We start from the raw sequence: 22029 nt of genomic DNA, 5'->3' as shown, positions 1-22029 counted from the left end.
TAGCATAGCTCTATCCGGTAATTTTGTGTGTTCTCGATTGTAAACGTTGGTGCCGGGAAAACGTACATGACGGGAACGTACCAATGAGGCTCTACTGTATCTACCTACATATATAATCTTCATCCATATGCGCACAACACAAGCTCGCAGAATGCAGCTGTTCTCTGTGATTTCATGGAACATCTGCGATAGCTCTGAGGTAGCATGTTCAGGTCTGACGCATCAAGACTGATTAAAATCGTGAGGGAGAACAGTCATTTTTATTTCTTTTCTGCATGCAGCTGATTTGGTTATTGACGGAAACATCAATATTTATGACTAATCTGGAAGGTCCTTGCGAACTTCTGAGAAGAGTTGTTACAAGTTGGAAAAAGGAGCAGCAAAAAAAAATGTAGTAAGAGTGTAAGTTGCAAAAATTATGTATATCATAAGAAGCCAACAAACATTGACACCAAGAACAACATAGGGGAAATTACCTGTGCTTAATGAATGAAATAAAGAAACGATAAATTATTGGAAATGAAAGTGGATTAAAAAACAACTTGCTGCAGGTGGGGAACGATCCCACAGCCTTCACATTTCACGTGTGATGCTCTACCAATTGAGCTACTGTGGCACCGTTTCCCCATCCATTTTCTTGGGTATTTATGTGTACTAGTAGAACCCTGGGAGTGTTAGCCAGCGCCACCACTCACAGACCTTGGCGGCGGATGTGAAACATCTTTTCTGCCACAGGCGTCATGAGAACATGATCTTTTTGAGTGCAGGCAACCTGTCAATAAACCCACACATGCTACCTGAAGGCATCAATGTTGCCGGAATTAAAATTATGTATGCACCGTATACTAACAATGATAGCCAAGTGTGAAATAGCAGTCACGTGGTTTAAAAAAGTGTGGAAGGTTTGCAAAGCAGATATTTCACCCTAATAGGGTCCTCCTCCCTGAAGGCAGTCACAGACTAAAGTGGAGTCCCCACTTAATATAACTAAAAGAAAATTTCGAGAAATTGTCACGGGTTTGGTCAGTACCAGAGCCCAATCAGATATCCTTCTTGCTTGATCTTCAAACACAAATTATTTTGATCTGCTAGAAATTTATTTTCATTATATTTATCGCAGCTTCAACATCACTAAACACAAGACAGCATTAGAACTGGCTGAAAAGCCATTTTCTCAGCATGTGTTACCGTGTTCGCAAACCTGCACTCCACGGGAGAAACATTAAAAAACATTTCAGATGTAGGGGCAAAACTGACTCTTTAAAGTGCCGTATACTTACAATCCCTCAGCTATTTAATAGACTTACTTGATACGAATGTTCACTGTGAAAAATAGCGAAAGAGAACACTCTACATACAAGGTGTGATGACCCTCTTATGGGGCAAAGGTTCGTGTTCTCAATGGTTCGGTTGGTTCTCTTAGGCGGTGCCTCCGAGAACCCAATTGAGGACAAAGCCGTTGGTTTGGACGCACACACAAAGACTTTTAATCACACTAAAAAAAGCTTAAGGTAAACAGAAGAAAATGGAAAGCATGCATAAAATAAACACTCAAGCGGACATTGCGGTAAGGAGCACACATAGGGCTTTCATGAGTTTAACGACTGCGAGAGTCCGGGCTTGCCACAAGGGCGGGGACGCGTCAGAGTCTCGACGCGGCGACGCGGCGACAAGCTGGCGAAAGGAGTGGCGCCGGTCTCACCAAAGGTTGCGGCGTTAGCTGACCGACCGGGCGCCGGGAGCGCGCTAGCTCTGGCTAGGCGAGGTAACGCTGGCGGCTGGGTGGCAGGAGCAGACGGCGTCGGCGTTCTAGCCGGGCAGCTGGCGTAGAACTCGGGCCCGTAGCCCGACTGTTCCCGTCTCGCCCACAGCCGCAGAAGCTTGAACGCCGGCCTCGGGCAGCAAGTGGCACGACAGACGGGGCGGCGTTCTGGCCGGGCAGCTGGCGTAGAACTCGGGCCCGTAGCCCGACTGTTCTCGTCCTGCCCACTGGCGCAGAGGCTCACCGCCGGCCTCGAGGAGCTGACGGCACGCTCAGGTAGACGGGCGATGCACAGGAACAGGTTGGCAGGAGGCCCCGGGCGGGTGAAGTCCTGGTGGGCTCGGGTCCGGAACCCGACGGCCCGTCTTCAACGCCCGCTCCGGTGGTTGACCTCCTCCTGCCGTCGTTTCCTGGGACTCTCCTGGCGTCTCCCCGGCGTCTCCCTGTGTGTCCTCTCGGGTTCCGGACCCGAGCCCACCAGGACTTCACCCGCCCGGGGCCTCCTGCCAACCTGTTCCTGTGCGTCGCCCGTCTACCTGAGCGTGCCGTCAGCTCCTCGAGGCCGGCGGTGAGCTTCTGCGCCAGTGGGCAGGACGAGAACAGTCGGGCTACGGGCCCGAGTTCTACGCCAGCTGCCCGGCCAGAACGCCGCCCCGTCTGTCGTGCCACTTGCTGCCCGAGGCCGGCGTTCGAGCTTCTGCGGCCGTGGGCGAGACGGGAACAGTCGGGCTACGGGCCCGAGTTCTACGCCAGCTGCCCGGCTAGAACGCCGACGCCGTCTGCTCCTGCCACCCAGCCGCCAGCGTTACCTCGCCTAGCCAGAGCTAGCGCGCTCCCGGCGCCCGGTCGGTCAGCTAACAACGCAACCTTTGGTGAGACCGGCGCCACTCCTTTCGCCAGCTTGTCGCCGCGTCGCCGCGTCGAGACTCTGACGCGTCCCCGCCCTCGTGGCAAGCCCGGACTCTCGCACTCGTTAACCTCATGCTAGCCCTATGTGTGTTCCTTACCGCAATGTCCGCATGGGTGTTTATTTTATGCATGCTTTCTGCTTCCTTCCATTTACTTTATGCCTCTTTTTAGTGTGATTAAAAGTCTTTGTGTGTGCGTCCCGACCAACGGCTTTGTCCTCAATTGGGTTCTCGGAGGCTCCGCCTAAGAGAACCAACCGAACCATTGAGAACACGAACCTTTGCCCCCATAAGTGGGTCATCACACAAGGCCATACACTCGCACCTCCAGCAGCTACCGAGATGTCTGCTTCCTGTCCCGTTGTGGTGTCATTTGCACATACTAACCAGCATTATAAATACAAATCAAAGAAGAAGTGGCTTTAGGTTAGTAAAATGTGTTTTAAATGTCACAATTTACATTAGTGCTTCTCACAGTAAAAATTAAAGCGACATTAAAGAGAAAAAGTATTTAAGCTTCATTAGTAAATTTCCCTTCAAAAACATTAAAGAATACCACTGTTGTGGTGACAGCAGGATTGGCAAGCCGGAAATTGTGCTATAACAAAAGATGGGCGAACGCCACCTTGAAGTTCCCACAGGCAGCTGCTCACTTCGACATAAATCATGACAGCGTCTACTAAGGCCTAGCTATTATTTTTTCCCTAAAAATGGACTACAATGTATTGAAAAAAAGTCGAAGACATAGCAGTTTTTAAGAACTGTTACTGGGCCCCAGTGGCTTAAATACAAAAGATATGTTGAAATCCTCGATATCGCAATGACCTCCCAGTGCTGGGGTTTCGGCACGAATTAAGCAAATTAAGTTTTGATCTTCGTTTTCTCTTTCAATAGTCAGAACATTACCGGGAAATTACCAAAAATACTAAAGAATACTTTATCTGCCTAATTTAATTCAGCGCTTCCCTTTAGTGCTTCTTTACCCCAGGACGTGCAAATGTTAGTGCAATGCGCAAAAGGCCTCAGCAGCTACAATAAGCACCACAACCGTCAGAGAAGAAAATGAGATAGTGATCGGTGAAATCAGAAGTGAAGACAATGAAATGAGGAACAGTGTACACAGTGCTGACAATGCTTTGAATGGCTTGCACTCACCTCCTGCTTGCTCTCGCTGAAGTCAGCAGCCGTGGCACATCGTATTATGAGCACCAAGGTCGCAAACGTCCAACAGAAAAACACAAGCCACACTGACAACTGCAATGAAAATAAAAAATGATGGTACGGTGACTGAAATTCAGCTTGACATTGCATCTGACAAGATTTCAAAGAACAGGTGGCAGCAGCTAATAGAAAAAACGGTAAATATAAATTATGAGCAGCCATTTCTTTTTTTTAGTTTGTAAAAATGAGCTGTCTATATGGTAGCTGCTTACTATATTTTACTAGTAGTCAGTAGCCCGACTGAAGTTTTGTAATCTAATGGCACACTAATTGCACTCACCAAACTGTCAGTTACCAGCAGGAGAAAAGCTACCACCTCATTCACTGTCTTTTCAAACCAACCCTTTATAGACCAACTTATGCCGCTCACTAGCTCTGTAAGTGCTTAGGAAAGAAAAAGAAACTGAAAAGAAGCTGACAAGTCAAGCTGACTTGTCAGCTTTTTTTCCCGCACTCCCTCACTTCATGAGTGAAATAAAGATTATTATTATTATTATTATTATTATTATTATTATTATTATTATTATTATTAAATTGTCTACAATGTGCTCTTCTGCAAAGTGCTACCATATTTTTCATACTATAGCCTGCACATGCTTTATAGTCCGCAGGAACGAACTTCTGCTGCAAGTACATTCTTTAGCTTGTCTGCAACTAGCATATCGTGTATACAGTATTCGATGCCAGTATAAAGTGCTCGGTGCAATCACAACTGTTTTTCTGTTTTGTGTATATAGTACTATAAAATTATGTATGAACGCGTAGCATGTTCTTCGACTAGGTATTGGTTTTGCCCGTGTGCTCCTCAGTCGAAGCCCTCAAGAGCAGCCATATCCCAATCAGCATTCACTTACACATCCTGAGCTACCAGTATGAGCTTGAAAAATATTGATTGTGCAAAGCAAAAATCTTTGCAGAGCAGGTTTTGTTATGCGATTTAGTGGGGGGAGAAATTTGCAGGTGCAGTCTCTCCACGTGTTTTCGCAGCTCCGAAGTTAAAAAATAACATCACGTGCAGCGTGCATGCATAGATAATCCGCACATAGCAAAATTCTAACTTCGAAACCTGTATAGTCCATACACCGTAGCTGAGAAAATGCAGTGCAGTAAACCATATCGCATAAGAATACACGCCCATTGCAGGTTCAATGACGGAAGGAGCGTCAGTGGAGGTAAAATGATTCGTGCACAGAGCACCAAAGAAAAGAGGGCAGCAGCAAATTAGTGTGCTGGAGGTTATAGTACAAATCACGATGGAAGACAGACAGGTGCTGTCAATGTGGTCACCAATGGAAGTGCGCGCTGTAATCCAGCATGAACAGGCACCTGTTCCCTGCATTGAAAACTGCACTTGGGACGTCATTTCCAAAACAATGCTAAGGTAAAGCAGGCTGTGCGACAATTCCTTGCATAGCAGGGCACCAAGTTTTACCAGAGTAGTTTCATCAAACTGATTGCATTCTACGACAAATGTCGCAGTATCAGTGGCGACTATGGAGAAAAATAGCGCAAGGTGTATAGATCATGATGCCACGGTGTATTATTATTTTTTTGGCAATGAAGTTTCCGTGTGAAAATAAATGATGGAACTTACTTTCGGAACATTCCTTGTAAATGGTATCATCGTCTTAATATTCTACCCTATTGGTCACGAAGTGACGCGTTTAAATACAGCTTTTTCCTGCTGAAACAATTCAACACAGGAAATTGCTGCCTGGAGAAATTCATGCTCTTCCATTGGACAGTTTCTTGCTAACTTGAGTGTTAGTGATCTTTTTTGCTGATGTTTTTTCATGCAGTGCTGTGTATATTTGTACCGTTTGTGTGCTGTACAAATGTATAACTCCAGACTCCTGCCATAGCCCTAAATAGGGGTGCTACAAAGCTGGCTCTTTGTCATCATTTTCTCCATTTTAGTATCCATACACAGGTTGCAGACTCTTTCAACCGTCACAGTCCAAATGGACATGCCTGCCACACTGGCCACTGCTGTGGCTGCCCTTCCAATTTTCAGCCCCTGCTGTTATTTTTTTTCCGTGTGTTGACTCAGCAGGAATTCCATGCTACATAGAAGCTGGTTCTTCATCACCACTTATGATTATGATTTAGAATGCACAAGGAGTTCATAAACTCGCTCATCCTTCAAAGACTGGATGAACCTGCCACAATGGTTTGGCATTGCTGCCCTAGGGCGACAGAGTGACAGAGCACTGAGAAATTTTCCCCAACAGCTCTCAGAACCTCACAAGTTGTGGATGTTTAAATGACCTATCCGTAGATGGCCCAACAGGTACGCAGTCTTATTTTTGTGCGAGTTGCATCTCGAGAAGCAGGGTGCGTGCTGAAACCACAAAACGGGCATACATCCGGTATTGGCCAGGTTTGTGCGAAGGTGGACAGTCGAGCTATCTCGGAAGTGGCGGTTTAAGAGTTAAAAGGCCTAGTGTGCAAGATGGGCAATATAGACATCAACTAAGGCAAGCTTCAAGCCTCATTTCACTGACCTTTGTGGGTACACGGTCGCCAAGGAGCAGAGCCACTGTGTTGTCTTTCCAGCTTATCAAACTGCTGGTGCTGCAACTGAAAAGGAAAAAGAACCTGTCTCGTAAAAGAAACACGGACAAAAATTTTTAAAAGTCCCGCTGTTCTACATTTCTTAGGCTGACAGCTACTGAAATTAACACAGAGCCAGAAAAAGAGGATAAATGCATCATTAGCATTAACGGCAACAATTGGGTCTCCTTCAAGGCAAATAACTCTCCAAAACGTCTCTCATTAAGCGTGCCCTGCGCACACATCCAATACATTGAAATATTCCAATTTCACAGTCCATGCAATTCTATGCTGCTTTCTATTGCACTTTCCTTTACATGGCACCTATTCCTTAACATTTGTTGCATTGATAGAATACTAGTTTCACATACCACATGACCTCCCCAAATTCCCGTTCTCATCCTAATCTCAACTAAGAGTGCAAAGTTATCTATGTACACTTGCTTCTTAACCCATTAAAGACCAGCGTGACCATATGGTCACGGCATTCTGCACAGTGGATTTCAATAAATTACGATTAACGAAACGGCACCAAAATCGCCTTTGACGTGCCCTTTGACAGATTAGAGTTCCCTCTATGGATACCAAGTGGCAGCAGCTGTCAGTCGTTTTGTGGGAGCCCCTCGCAAAGGAGGGAATAAGTGTTGCTCTGGGAGTAGCGTTGCCATGCATTGCTCGAAGGAGTAAGCGTGTTTTTTTTTCACTACTTCTTTAAGCAATAGTCAGATATCCTTACCTCCGTATTGTTCTTTGAATATGTGACCTTCAATGAGCATTTGTGAAGGATTAATGTTTGATTTATCCATGAACGAGCGTGTTATCTTGCGCGTTGCCATATGGTCACGCTGGGCCTTTAGGCTACCTAACTTTTTATTTATTTTTTAACTGCATTCTCATCTCTTGCACGGCTGCTGGCGCGTTCTCGCAGTGGTTATTTCTTATTTTATTGTCTGAATAGGTTGATGTTGGAAGAAATGGCGAAGCAGTCGTAGAGGAACATGACGACGTGTCAGTGATTTATATCGAGCCGCCAGAGGCTAGCACCTATTAGGGCGAAAACTCGGCCGATGAAGACTCAGGTGGGCTCATTGACATTCTAAGCAGGTGGTAGCTATTAGCCGGCGCTGAAACTATTTTCCCTGACGGACGCCGCATTGGTGGATGCGACTCGGACGATGACGACCCCGGCGAGCGAGGTGACAGAATATCAGAGGTTTCTTCTTCTGTAGTTGATGCGCTCATTCCGGCAAAATTATCCGCTGCTTCTAAGTGAACGAAGGGTGATCTCCAGACAAGTCGTGGCATATTTCCCAACCCAAACTTTGCTGCTTACAGGGACTTTTCACCTGTTGAGTTGTTCGATCTTTTTGACAACGCCGTACTCGATAGGGCAAGTACTCGTATGTTGAGAAGAAGCGAATTAAGGTGGCCCATCCAAACACTGTTGCTAAGTACGAGATTTATAGGAGGTACGGACCAGATGGATGCAAATGCAGGCGCCTATAGGATTGCAATCCGTGGCAAAAGTGGTGGTGGCCGATTTTCACTTCACTTTGTGATGTATCTATCAGCAACGCTTGGGCGCTAATTCGTAGCACAGGGTTCAACGTCACGCAGGTGGAATTCCGCAAGCAAATTGCACAAAGCTACCTGATGCGATGGGACAATACGCCTGGAGGACCTGGTCAACGCAGAATACCAAAGACTGGTGATGTCCTGAATGGTACGCGGTGTGACCAAGTGGCCCACTTTGTTGCACCAATACCTAATGGCAAGAGGTGGAGGTGCGCATGAGATAATTGCAACAGCGCGGTGCATACACAGTGCACAAAGTACGACGTCAGCATGTATATTCCAAGATTTAAACCATATCACACTAAATAAGTGCTCAACTATTCGCTATATATGTTTTTTGTGATGTTTCATGGCTTGAAATAAATGTTTTTAACTTCGCATATTTTGCTGTAGCGTAAGGGCCCAGTGTGACCATATGGTCATGGGCTATATTTCAAAAACTAATTAGGCAAGAGTAATAATTTCTTGCATGTGAATTATTAGTATAAATGTAAGTTAAGATATGACATTTATTTCAAGATAGCAAGAAAATAAAGAAACCGGTCCCTAATGGGTTAATCCATAATCCTATTTTCATCTCCTCATGTTACATTTACCATTTTTCATGCAGTGGTTCTTTCGCAAGACTTAGCTACCTGAACAGCCCGCTTATCCTTCAGGTTTTGGCTAGACAGGTTAGTACTGGCAGTATAGCGTATTTATCTCATTATAAGGCAGTCAGGATTATGAGGCCAGGGTGCAGCTTGGGGACTGGAAAAAGAACTTAAGCATGCACATTATTATAAAGCAACAAGGAGAAAAAGTATGCACACTATAATATAAAGTAATAGAGAGTAGCCGACAGATTATTCAGACTTGGTGGGGATCGCCTGAAATACCAAATAATCAGAAGTTCCGACAGTAATCGGTACAAGTTATTTACCAATTTTGCCTGGAGGAGCAATTTCACGGCAGAGCGACTTTCACCTTAAGCTGTGGCTTTAAGGCAGCCCTTCTCCCGCTGCTGTGAAACCACACAATAAGATGAAATTTGCATTGGCATTAAGTCACACCTCAACGCGTAATTCGTATATAACCTGCACCCAGTCTGTACCGTTAAGTTTTTCAAATTCTTGGTGAAGGTTATATGCAGAAATATATGGTTCTGCCTCGCCTGACAAGCTTTATTAGTTGCTAAAACTTATGCTGCCATCTAAAGCCTGGATTGTCATAAATGTCGCACCGCAGTCACCATAATGAAACAGTTCACTGAAGCTATCAGCCTCGCAAATAAGGCGGGGGGTGACTTCGAGGCTAAGAATTATTACATTCAAAACATGGTACAGTGCTTATATAAGTTTCGGTGTACACTGATTGACTGATCGATCGCACCAACTCTCAGGCCTTGCAAGTATCCACTCTATATTATACATGTACTGCAGCTTATATAACACACTGTATTATAATATACTGTTATATATATAATATACTATATATTTTGACTATGTGAATAAATGACCAAGAACTGCTTACCCCATTTTTCCTTACAATTTACAAATTTATGTAGGCTTATTGACTGGGTGCTTGATTCGCCCTTTAAGGCAGCTAGCTGCATTTGATGTCATACAACAACGGTCATGCTGCTACTCATTCTGCTTGCTGGCATGTGTTAGTAGTGATGCTAACCCCAAGTATGCACCTGCACGCGTACACTTATGTTCCATTTTATAGACAGTAGGGTACGCTACAACGCTTGCTTCTGTGACGAAAACATAGTGCACCATGTAAGAAAGAAACATGAAGATATGTGCCATGTAATTCAATGTACTAATATTAGGTCTAATACATTGATGTAAAAATATGACAAAATTATATTACATAAAAAGCATTGCAGATCTGAAGATATGTGCCAGTGCCCAAGTGAAGTGAGATGAGTGAGCGAAGTGAGAAGTGAAATACGACATGTGGCCACAGTGCACTGCTGGAGCTCGTGGCCAGAAATAGTACAATAGAACCTCAATATAACTAACACAGATAAAATAAATTCTTGGATACAACGAAGCAAAGCTAAAATGTTCCTCACTACAGATAAATAAGCTTATATGTATATAATGTAGTATGTATTAATGCAAATGTAAGTATATAAAATTTGTCTTGGCAAATAGTAGTAAGTACTATCGTGAGAAATATGAGCGGGAGCACAGGAGCACGTGTCAGATAGCCTCGAACCCTGCTATGGGTGATACGCGGCGGCCACCGTCGGAAACAAAGTGAAAGGAGGACGCTGTTCGTATAACTGTTGACACTCACACCATGTGTCTCTTTATACAAAGTGCGCAACTTCGCATCGCCAGCGTACATTGATAAGGCTGTTTGATATTGCGGTTACTGATAACTTCTTGCTGCGAAGCGCCGCCAATAGCAGCACTGTTTTGAAGCGTGGAAGAAATAAAACGAAGGACACCGACCAACATAGAAGTGCTAAAAAATGAAAAAATCTAAAAGACGTTTCGGCTTCGCTACGGAAGCCTTGTTTACAATGGGCTAGTTTCACTTGTTTTGAAGCGTAAACGTTTGAAAGCTACTTCCCTGGGAAATCAGTCTGTCTGTCTGGGACGCATGACACGATGCGCTCCATAAGATATAAATCAGGTCCTATGGGGGTATATCTGAATATACCTTATGCTAAACGCAGGAACGGGGGCGCAAGAGCAGCGCTCTCAAAAAAACAAAAACAAGAAAACACGACTGAAAAAAAAGATGACTCGCTGTAAGTTACTGTGCACCTAACCGTCTTATCGGCTATCAACAGGCAGTGAAATGCCGTAAGCGGCCGTTTTCGACAAACACAGGCACGTGGAAGTGCCAACAGTTAGCGGAAGAGGGTTCCCCTTTGCCCTCTCTTTTTGACGGCGCCATCTGCACATCGCTCGAACTCGGTTTCGAGGCTGCATGCCACGCGTTCCCGCTCATATTGCTCGCGATAGTACATGCTTATAGCGCATACATCAGACACGATAACAAGGGCATTGTAGTCAGATGCAGCTGCATTATAATGATGCTCAAATGTATGTCACATACTGGCAGCACAAAGGTGAAACAATAATATGCAATTTCATGTAACTTTATGTCCAGAAGATGTGATTGTAATATATGAAATGGTAGCTAATCTCTAGAGGGCATCACAGATTAAAAAAACTACCACACTGCAAAGAACACTGGGTGAGACGTCTATGACTGCAGTGCCTGCAAAGCTTCTGCAGCGTTGCCTGATAAATATGAACTGGAGTGCAGCTTTCTGTATGTGTCTGCTATTATTGCATTAGTGTATACTAAACACACTGATTGCAAACAGCATGTGGCTCATCTACACGCTCTTTCAATTGTCATCGAAGCTGCCGCTTGCATCGCTCGCACAGCATGGCACCTCAGCATTCCTCGGTTTCCTTACAGATGCTTAGTGTTGTGCACAGCTCTCGTTTGCTGGCTGGGTAATGCCCTCAATCGTCTGCATTATGGTGGCAGCATAACGTGCACACTTAATTGTATATGATTTCCTGCTAGATGAAATCCAGGGTTTGGCAGAATTCTGTCTGGTCGGAAAGAGGCATGATGGAAAAAAATAGAGAACACTACCCAAGAATGCGAACAAGGCTCCAGTGTTGGAGACAAATCCTCTTTATATTTTTCCCTGAATATCTTTTCAGTTCAGCTCCATTTTCTATTTTCATCAGTTTCATGTCCAGTAAGAAACAAGTGAGCATTACAGTACAGTCAGCAGCAACCTTCCATTGTTTTGACAATGCGATCTCGTCAACAGAAAGAAACCTTATGAGGAATGCTACCTCTCTCCAATGAAGAGCAAATATGCTTACTGAAACAAATCTTCGCTCTATATATGTGTTCTGATTATGTCATCTACCACATGCAATGTGATCATCTGTAGCAGATGCTGGACAATTAGAGAGCCTCCTGTTGCATTGGCAAATGGATTGCAGAAGAATAGATATACAATGTTGCATGCCAGACAGAAAAATGATGGTAACCTTGCTCATGCCATGAACATGCTTTTGCTATTACATGAGCTAGACTATATGCTGATGCATCAAAATTCTGCACAAAGCGGTAAGTTTTTACAGTTAGAAAAGCAGAGCAGATAAATGAATGTGCAGGCAGTTACACAAGCCAGTGGCTCCTCACTTTCTCTGGGCCCCCATGTTGAGGTCGTCGAAGAAGATGTTCATGCCGTTGGTGACCTTCCAGGCCATGACGAGGGTGATGAGGGCCATCACCCCACTCAGTATTGATGCTGGTGCCACTATCTTCCACACGTGCACGATGCTGAGATAGGCATGTGTTGGTGACAAGGGAGTGATTGAAAGAAACAAAATGCAGTGAAACAGTGCCGCCAAGTCGGAAACATCTGTACGCAATACTATAATGCTACTACCATTCAACAAAAATGGACCACAAAGAGAAGAAGGTAACAAGACAGTGAGTTGTGAGCCCAGTGTTGTCCTGTGATGTTCTGTTTTCTTGTGGTCTGTCTTTGTTAATCGGTTCTGCCAATGAAATGTGACTGAACTCTGGGTAGTCTGGCAGGGATAGCCTCTAATAGGAGGTGTTCCTTTAAACGATTGCCCAGAACAAGAACAGAAATTTTTCTTTTCACTGAATCAAAACAAAATCAGTATAATACAGCCAGTTCCTGGAAATATGTTATTCTATAAAAACATGAGTTCAGAGAAGAGCGCCAGGCTCAGAAAATTCATCTGTTTTCTGACTGCTGTAAAGCTTTTTCTTATGAAGTTGATAAAGATGGTCAATTCACCAAGTTTTTATCGTAGCTGTTTTTTTTCGGAAATTCTGAACCTAATTTCACATTTTTTACAAAAGTGTACTCCACTAATGGCACAAGAGAACTCAAAGCTTTGCTTACTTGTGATAAGGAAAACCCACCACTCTGACATGCTAAAATGTACTCTGGTGCCAATACTTGGATTAAAAGATAAGCAATAGTTGGTTTAAGAAGTCTGGCTTAACTTGGCACAAGAAAATTTAACATTTAAATTTTACTGTTATGATCTGAACCCTATATTGCAAGTTGCATTCACGTGGAAAGTAATAAAAAAAATGGCTGTGGCTTAGGTAAGGTTAAGCCCAGGATGCGAAGCATACTAGCCTTTATTTTAGTTGTTGAACCACTGTTTAGCCTGGTGAACTGCTGTTGCTTGGCTATATTTGGTTCGGCTAGACGAAGAAACAACTCATGCATTACTTCTTCGCCTTCAAGAGTGGAACGCGACAGCGTTCCCGTCGACCCGCCAAGGGGTGTAAGACAATGGGCTACAGGGCAGCGACTACGCGCCCCGCATTGGACGCGGTGAGCGTCGAGCAAAGCAGCGTTCGGCGCGGCAACGAAATGTGCGCCTGAGCAAGAGACGCACGCCTTAGAAACAGCGCGTTTCTAAGGCAACACCGCATTCACTAGAGGCGCTTTTGTACCACTTTGAAGCGTTGTACTCGTGGCTCAGTGGTAGCGTCTCCGTCCCACACTCCGGAGACCCTGGTTCGATTCCCACCCAGCCCGTCTTGCAAGAGTTGAGCCAAAGCCACTTCTCCTCTGTCGTGACGTCACGGTGTCACGTGATTTCATGGTCACCGCCACGCCTGAGGAGCTGGGTTGAGCCCTCGTAATATGCTTCGCATAATAGTACACTAAGAATAGAAGTTAACGGCTGAACCTGTGCTTTCACTGACACAAATGAAGTGATCATTCTTTTTGTAGGTGGTGCACAGCAGTTTATAACCAAAACAGAAGTGTAAAGAAGTTGGTCATTCCCCACATTAGTTTGTGCTAACACCTATCTATTTTGGCTTTTTGCAGCACTTAAGAACACTCTCAGTGATCCTATGGTTCCAAGTACTCAGTACAATTTTGGGAACACTAATAGTGGTAAAAATAGACTTCAAAGAGGTACTTGCACTATCTATCTATTTAAAGGTGGTAGCAAGAAACATGATTTTCTATTTCTCTACGACCTGATTCATGTGAAAAGCAATGGAAGTTTCAGGTCATTACAGTGGGCACTTTACTTCATTAAGCAGCAACTGGCCACCTTTGAAGCTGAATGCACCTTGTACTACAGATTTGTGCTAACCAGCAATGGAGTGATAAGTATCACCATAAATAAACACCACTGTTCAACCTAATGCACTTATCTTTAGCAATTGTTTTGCTTTAGCTGGCTTAAAAATTAGGAGCAGTGCAAAGCAGTTGTTCTTTGAAAGCTGTAGGTGCATTCTTAGTGACTAAAATTTGACTCCTGTCTCACTCTGCAAAGAGATGCCTGATATCCTACTTATAAGCAGAATTAAACATAGATTTACTGCCACTCTATGTTTGTTAGCTAGTTGGGCAAAGTAACAAGAGTAAACAGGAGAGAGATGTGCTGACCTCACACACTCTCACTATCGTGCCGTGGGTGCAAAACTAACACAAAAATAAAGTGTTCTTCACTTTGGTTAAGCCATGTGCCCATAATGTTTAACCACATCGCATTAGGAAAGAATTCACTTGTTCAAAAACACCCTCGTGGCCTGCTTAATATTAGCACCCTGGAAGTTTTTGCAGCGCATTCCGCCAGCTCAACAAGGTCCCGCCACAAATTAAACAGCGTTCACAGTGACTTCCACAACAGAAATTCAACATAAAATCGACAGTGTTCACAGTGGCAACATTCCTAAGACAAACATAGCCCATCATGCAATGCGTAGACAAAAAACAAACCACAGAAGACAAAAACAAGGAGGCTGTATTATGAGCTGATTTCTTTTTGTCTTTGGCCCCTCACTGCATTTGAATCAAAAGGTGAATTCCACTCATTGCGTGGAGGCAGCTACTTGAATCCTCAAGCAAGCACTCAGATTGCACTCACACAATCCAAATATGCAGAAAAAGAACACTGTGTTCCGCACAAGATCTCAGCGAGAGTTTTCAACAGTGGGAGGAGTGAATAGTGCGATGCACACTCAAACTTACATTACTACATTCCTATGCTAAATTATGCTATTTGCTTTTGGCATGCACACAGTTTTGATTGTTACTCATTCTTTATTACACACACTCTGATGTTAAATATCTATATTCCCACTTATTTGAGTGCTGCCTCTCTGCCAGCAAAGGAGGGTTTGAAGCTCTGTCAAGCTGTCATTTACGGTAGTTCTTTCCGTTGGGCTTCCAGCATCATGCAAAGGGCTACTTGACCTGAATAAAGTTCAAACTTCCCAGCTGAATCTGTGCCCCAATCGCATCACAGGAGACAACAATCTGCTAGAGACTGAGCTGATCCGAAAGGGCTGGTGGAAAATAAGAACCAGCTTTGAATAAAGCAACAGATAAGTCCTTCGCTGTCGAGCAACAGAGATGTTCTAGAACAATCAGTGGAATTCGCCTTAAATCATTAGCTCGGAGACACTTCGAGACAGCTAACAAAAGCCCACCAGGAAGGAAGCAAAAAGTAAAAATGTACTTTGTGTAATGCTGGTTTAAGGCTGAGCTACATGGAAGGAAATACTGGCGTAAGAAGACAAACATCACCCAGCCGTGAACGTCCGACACCCAGCATAAGCAAATTTGATGCTCGCCGCAGCCCTCGCTCGGCCATGAAAAGTTTGCCCGACGAACTTCACCGCTGGAAGCGGCAAATGCGTGAGGCGGGCTCCCCAAGCATCAAAACGGGCAATCTCCCTGTGACTTCTAGCAGAGTGCAAAAAAAGAATGTAAATTGTATGTATATGCATGCGAAAAGCCTTTTTTGTTTTTCCAATTACTTAGCAATTCATAATAAATAGTAGAATGAAAACCCTATCCATCATCTTTTTGTTTTATAAAAGCACTTTCATCGAGCCCAGCAACACGGGCAGCCACGCAGCGAGCCCGCACCAGCGGCCACTTCTCCTTCACTCTATGTAGACCAAGCCGTGTCACTGCATACTGTGTCTGTTTCTTCCACACAAACTTTGTCACAAAAGTTCTCTCCTTGTATTCAGTTAATTAGGTGTGCCGTAAACAAGGCAAAGGTTTACTAAATGGTGTATTTATCTCACCGAATATTCTGAGCGTTAAGCAGCTGAGTTTATTAAACACAGCTCAAGTGCAGCAATTTCCACATACAGGCCCATCTTGATTATTTCAGATGTGTGCTCACACACCACTGCAAAATAAAGCCACATGCACAGAAGCAAGATGAACCGAGCTTCACACTTTATTAGATACAGTGGCCACAAAGGTTTACAAACTATTGCTGCGAGGAAGAATGCCATATAACACTCATTATAAACATAAACAGAATTACTATAACATTCATTAACCTGGGATTGGCGCTAATAGGATATATTTCTATCTAATGGCTGATCAATAGATAAGCACAGAAGCAAAAGTTCTCTACCGGAGCCCAACTAAACCATGTTTCAGTGATATGACCCTGCTCCTCTTTGCAGTAAATAATGCGTGTTGAGAAAATCCAATAACGACTCCTTCATTTGAACTTATCTTAGCGATAAAGAGTACAATGTTGGCCAAGTTGCTCAAGGCCATAAGATTTTAGAAATCGGCACTAACAACGATACACGACTGCATCCCACCGAGCAACCAAGATCCAGCTGGAACGTTACCTGGTATCTGTTACTAATCCCAAGCCGTATAAATAAATCCAAGCCTGCAAGAAACTGCAATGATCACAATTGTCTGCTCATTTGTCACAATACAGCTGCATTGTGTTCTTAGGTGCCTCCGTAAAAAAAAGAAAGAGACTGCAAAACTGAGTGGCAGGGTATTGTTATGGGTCACAGGAACAAAAAAGCAGGAGGACCTCACAAAATAAAGGCGCGATATCCTGACTCCTATGAAGTGGGCTACAATAAATAAGGGTGGTTGTGCTTGGGTGTGCAAAACAAGGATAAAGACAGATGGACACAAACCAAAACAGATGCAAGTTTGCAGTGAATAAAGGTGTGCTACCTCTTAAAACAATAATGTCAGTAGACCAACAAAAAGCAGGAACAGAGGACAAAAAACGTGAATTCTTTTTAAAAAAAGAGAGAGAGAGAATTGTGGAGAAAGTTAGATAAAGCAAAACAGGCAACAAAAAGAAAAATTAGGGATGGCAAAAGTGAGGGAGGCTCAAATGCAGCAAGCTTTTCCCCACGTGACTTCAAAGAAAGCAGGCAATAAGTGAACATTCCGGTTTCCGGTTTACCTCATCATCTTGTGGCCATTTACTGCGTAAGTGTCGCTGAAAGGGAAGGGGGACATTTAAAGATCTGATTTCGTTTCACCAAATGGCAGCAGCATTAACGACTTCACAGTGGCTATGGAGCAAGGAACACTTGAAAGGAAACAACTGCCCCAGTAGTTGAGTGGCTACGCCATTCTGCTGGTGACCCTGAGGTCAGGGGTTTGATTCCCGAAGGCAAGCTACATATCAGTGGGGGCAGAAGGCAAACGTGCTCATGAATGCATGTTAAGAAAATCTGCACTGTCAAAAAAGAACTGCAACTTCCCACTGTGGTGTCTCCAGCAGCCCACTAGCTGAGACCATATCTTCAGTCCAATCACTTTTGGGGATACTCTGTTTGTGCAACGTGGTGTCTGGCACAACACCTCGCCGAAGCAATGAGCATTTATCCCACTAGCTCATCCAGTCAGCATCTGTCAAAGTCTTCGAATGAAAATATTGCCTTTGCTTTAGAATGTTAAACCTCTACAATACAATCAAGTACATATGAGTAAAACTCGGATCTCTTTCACAGCTGCAAACATTTATAAGAGCTCGGTACAGGCTTCATGTAACATTGTAGTGATATCCTACATCGATCCAGTCTGGAGAGGTCCCTATCACTGCATGCTGATCAAATAAACTAGCAGAAGAGGATGTGACAAAAGTTGAGGCACAGCTGCCTACAGCATTACTGCCACTTCTCGCTGTTCTCAAGTGCACTGATGGAATGCTTATCGTGTATCACGTCAACGAGGCATAGCGACTCACATTACACCATGAAAAAGCTAAAGGTGCAGATGAATGTAAGTAATCAAATGCACATGCTCTGGTGGCTGTGAAAGCAGCAGCAAATGCTGCCCATCAGCAGCTGTGACATTAGAGGGGCCATGACACCAAATCCTTGAGCTTGACTTGTGCATTGCATGTTAAACCATGCAAAAGTGCCACAGCAAGCTTGCCAAATTTGAATGCATTAAGTGCAGTTGAAGACTTGTATCTCATTTTTTATCTCGCGCCTGAACTGTACAACAGTCGGGTAACGCAGAGTGGCGACAAAATGAACCTGCCCCACAGAAACGACTTCTTCAGGGTAAGGGAACCCAATCTCGAAGGCCATGCTTTTGCGTACTGTAAGCACTGCAAGCGATTGCAGGAGCTGGAAATACTTCATAGCCGCCATACATTGTTTTGTTTGTGCATAGGCCTCTCAGTGGTCTGTCGCTTCTTTTTATCACATGAGTAAAAAACTGAAAGCAAAACTCAACAGTAACACCCTTGCTTCCCCGTTGGGTGCCAGTGTGTGAGGAGAAAAATGACCTGTGTGATCTCGAAACTTTCAGAGCAGACAACACAGCAGTGGCCCGACATCTTCCGACATCACACGGCCCGAGCCAAAATGATGGTTGCTGTCATTGGAAGGGACATAGAGGCAGTGATTTCGGAGTTAAACTTCCAGTTAAAATGTGCATGCAGGGCCTAGCTTTTTTTGTGTATGGATAACCATATCGGGCCCTCAACTCTCAGTTACAATAATACACTGAGAGTAGTTGAGATTACCCTTACGTAGCCCCTTTAACTGTTTGACATAGTTGTTCTGCGGAAACTCGCAAGGTGGAGAGAAGTAATGAATAAAAAGAAAATCAGACATCCACCCGTTCGTAGTACCAGGACAAATTTTTTTTCAACTCTGAGGCTTTTTTTTCGAGGAACCCGTATGGGTTTTCTTTGTAGCAACTGCTACGAACGGGTGGATGGCTGATTTTCTCATTATTCACCGCTTTAACTGTCATGAACTAATGGAGTGAGTGACTACCACATGCAATTCACGCGGCTTGCTACACTACAAAGCAACTACACACGTACACAGGCATGTGTACTGCCCATAGATGTACAGTCGCGGACAGAATATTACGGACCATGAAATCTAAGAAAAAGCTGAATATCTCCGCAACCTCACAACGCAATCTGGTATTTGCATTTTGGACCTCGACTAGAATATGCTAACAACGTTGTCGTGGGCAGTTTTACTGGTTACTGCTACAGGCTGTTCGCGAATTGAACGTTTTCGGAGATCCCGTGGTCCATTTTATTCTGTCCGCGACTGTACATGTCCTTATCATTCGTGTTTGCATGAATGTCTTTTTTCCAAGAGTGCTGCTTGACCAAAATCAGCGTCTCAGCCTACCATGTCGTTCTGCACGTTTTTTCTTTGTTCTTTATACCAGCTGCTGTGGCCCTGTGGCTATGGTGTTTTCCTGCTGAGCCAGAAGTTGTGGGTTTGAATCCCAACTGCAGCAGCCACATTATGTGGATGCAAAATGGAAAGGCACTCACGTACGATGCTTTGAGTCTACGTCAAAGAAACCCAGCTGGTTGAAATAACCAATCTGGTGTCCTCCACTCGCATCCCACGTAAGTTATAACCCGCTGTGTGGTTTTGGGACCTTAAACCTCATACCTTCATTTTAATTAATGTTTTTCTTCGTACAGCAGGTGAGCCTCTCATATCCAGTTATTCCTTCCAAGTACTCCTTGCTCTGTAACCATAGCATTAAAGGGACACAAGAAATATAAAGTTGAGCTAACGCTTCTTGCATTCCAAGTAGTCTCACCGTGACTTGGAATTCAGTGAGAATAGAGGACATAAAAACAACCGAGGACATCACCTTAAAACTCCTGCCCCACATTCCAGAGATGTCATTAGGGCTTTAACAGTGTCGGCTCAGCGCTGATTAATTGCTTGTCACTTATAATTTATTACATTGCATTCAGGCGTAAGTAACTTTAGGAACCTTTTCCAAGATATCTACAAAATATTTAAAAGAATCCAGTACAGGCCACACTGTTTCCCAGCAAGAAGTGCCTACAGAAATAACCTCACTGCCTTTTAAAATGGTTAGAATAAAAATGCAGGTCACAGTAGAGTGTGGTTACCCTGCTTCACACCGGGATATAGCATATGCTGTTAAGCAACACTTTGTGTTTCCAAACAATATGCTATGCCCCATCAATAATGCATGCCACATTTATTATTTGAAAGAATAATGTTATTATATCCCAATTTTATGTTTCTAGTCTCACGTCTATGAAATAACATACATAGTGCCAGATGCTTCCAATACATTATGTTTTTCTTTGTTGTTGTTGTCCTCAAACTTTGACGTGACACTAGAGGAGAACTCGGTAGAACACCTGAATCAGCTCTGATGCAATGTAGCATTTATCAAAAGGCAGCTGCTGACAGCCAGAGGAGGCTAACTTGGCTGCATCTATATGCATAGCTGACCAGGGTCCTCTAGCACAGCATTACACAAAACAATGTAAAACACGGTGCGCGTATATCATGAACACAATAACAACAAAAAAGAACAGTGGCTCTAATTCAGAGCCGTCATAAGTTGAATGAGAACTGGTCCTTTGAATTTTGTCAAATTTAAAGCGACATTTATATCGCGATCGCATTGGACGGTTTGGAAACAGCGTGACAGAATGCAAACACCTTTTCTCCGGTCTAAATTAAGGAAGGACGAAGGCACTGAAGTGAAGTCACCTCCCACAGCCGAGAGGTATGAAGAAAGACGGGTCCTGCGATGTGCCTACTACAGCTGTAACAAATATTCACCACTCGAGTCACACTTTCCACTGAACAACGCGTTCGCTGCAATGACAGATGCGCCATATTTATGCGGTTGTACGCGTATACCGGCGGTTCTGCAACGGCATACGGAGGCCAAACTATTCCGTAACATTGTAATACGTCTACGCTTGTGCGTCGTGTAATGCAGGACGGCGACATTACATGACAAATGTACCGTAGTGAGCGAGTTATTCTCTCTGTCAGCGCTACAGGAGAATTCAGTACAGTGTTCTCGTAAACCGAGTGAGGAAACAAGCATTCGAACACTGCACCAAAAATGCCCTATCAAAACAAAACTTAGGTACGTCGACAGCAGATTGCGACAACGCCGGAAGTTGGGTAAAACCTTATACCTCGGCAGGTACAACCCAGACCATAATCGCATCTAAGGTAGATTTGCTCTTTGTAGTGCTGCATCCGGTGTTCTTTGCGCGATATCTTTTTTTTTTTATGTGTAATCGGTAACCTACTTATTCTCCCCCTCGCATAATAAGCTTTCGCCGTGCGCCCGAGTTTTCTTGCTACGTCCTTGACCATGTTTGTGCGTTGCTTGTTTCACTCGCGTCGGATCCACGCACGCGCTTACCGCCTCGTACGCAACTCACCTGTCGTTCAGCTGTGACCCGCGGCTTGGAGCGCACATGACGAAAAACCACACGGCGACGATGCTGTACACGAACGAAGCGAGCAGCGCGAAGGTCACGTAGTTGCACAGCTTGTCGCTACTCCACTCGATGCGAGTGTAGTCGATCTGGCACTTGCCCGACGCGTCCACGTCGATCCAGGGCTTCGTGAAGAGTAGGCACTTGTCCACCGTGGTTTGAAGCCGGGCGTTCATGTTGCGATAACATACGAGTGCAGCGATGGAAGTCGCCATCGCTAACAAGTACGCGACGACGTGCGTGGCGCGCCAGCCGGTGACACTCTGTTGTTCGGGCATCGTCGAAGCGTCGACGCTTTCGCCGGCTGTGCGGCGAACACGACGGCCAGCGCGATTGACGAGAATCACGCAGTGTAAACACAGCTGAACCACCTGAGCAACCCCAACAGCTTGGCGAGAGGTGCCATGACAGCCGACGGCGGACTGGATTGGAATGGGGCGAAGTTGGCTTG

General features: G+C 44.4%; 1 protein-coding gene across 3 annotated transcripts in view; it reads right to left on the bottom strand.

Annotated features, from left to right (window-relative positions):
• LOC135907359 (uncharacterized) overlaps positions 1-22029 on the bottom strand; it is a 47053-nt gene extending 25024 nt beyond the window's left edge. The window contains exons 1-5 of one of the 3 annotated variants that reach the window (XM_065439044.1): positions 21522-22029; positions 17259-17294; positions 12199-12339; positions 6396-6471; positions 3826-3924 (exon numbers count right to left, since the gene is read on the bottom strand). In XM_065439044.1, coding sequence (XP_065295116.1) covers positions 3826-3924; positions 6396-6471; positions 12199-12339; positions 17259-17294; positions 21522-21856 — 687 coding nt within the window. In that variant the 5' untranslated portion in view covers positions 21857-22029. The remainder of the gene's footprint in view (positions 1-3825; positions 3925-6395; positions 6472-12198; positions 12340-17258; positions 17295-21521) is intronic. The other 2 variants (XM_065439046.1, XM_065439045.1) reach the window with 2 other exon arrangements.

The sequence above is a fragment of the Dermacentor albipictus genome, chromosome 10 (assembly GCF_038994185.2).
Source record: "Dermacentor albipictus isolate Rhodes 1998 colony chromosome 10, USDA_Dalb.pri_finalv2, whole genome shotgun sequence".
Lineage (NCBI taxonomy): Eukaryota > Metazoa > Arthropoda > Arachnida > Ixodida > Ixodidae > Dermacentor > Dermacentor albipictus.
Note: the sequence above shows the minus strand (reverse complement) of the source record. Positions and strands in the feature narration are given on the sequence as shown.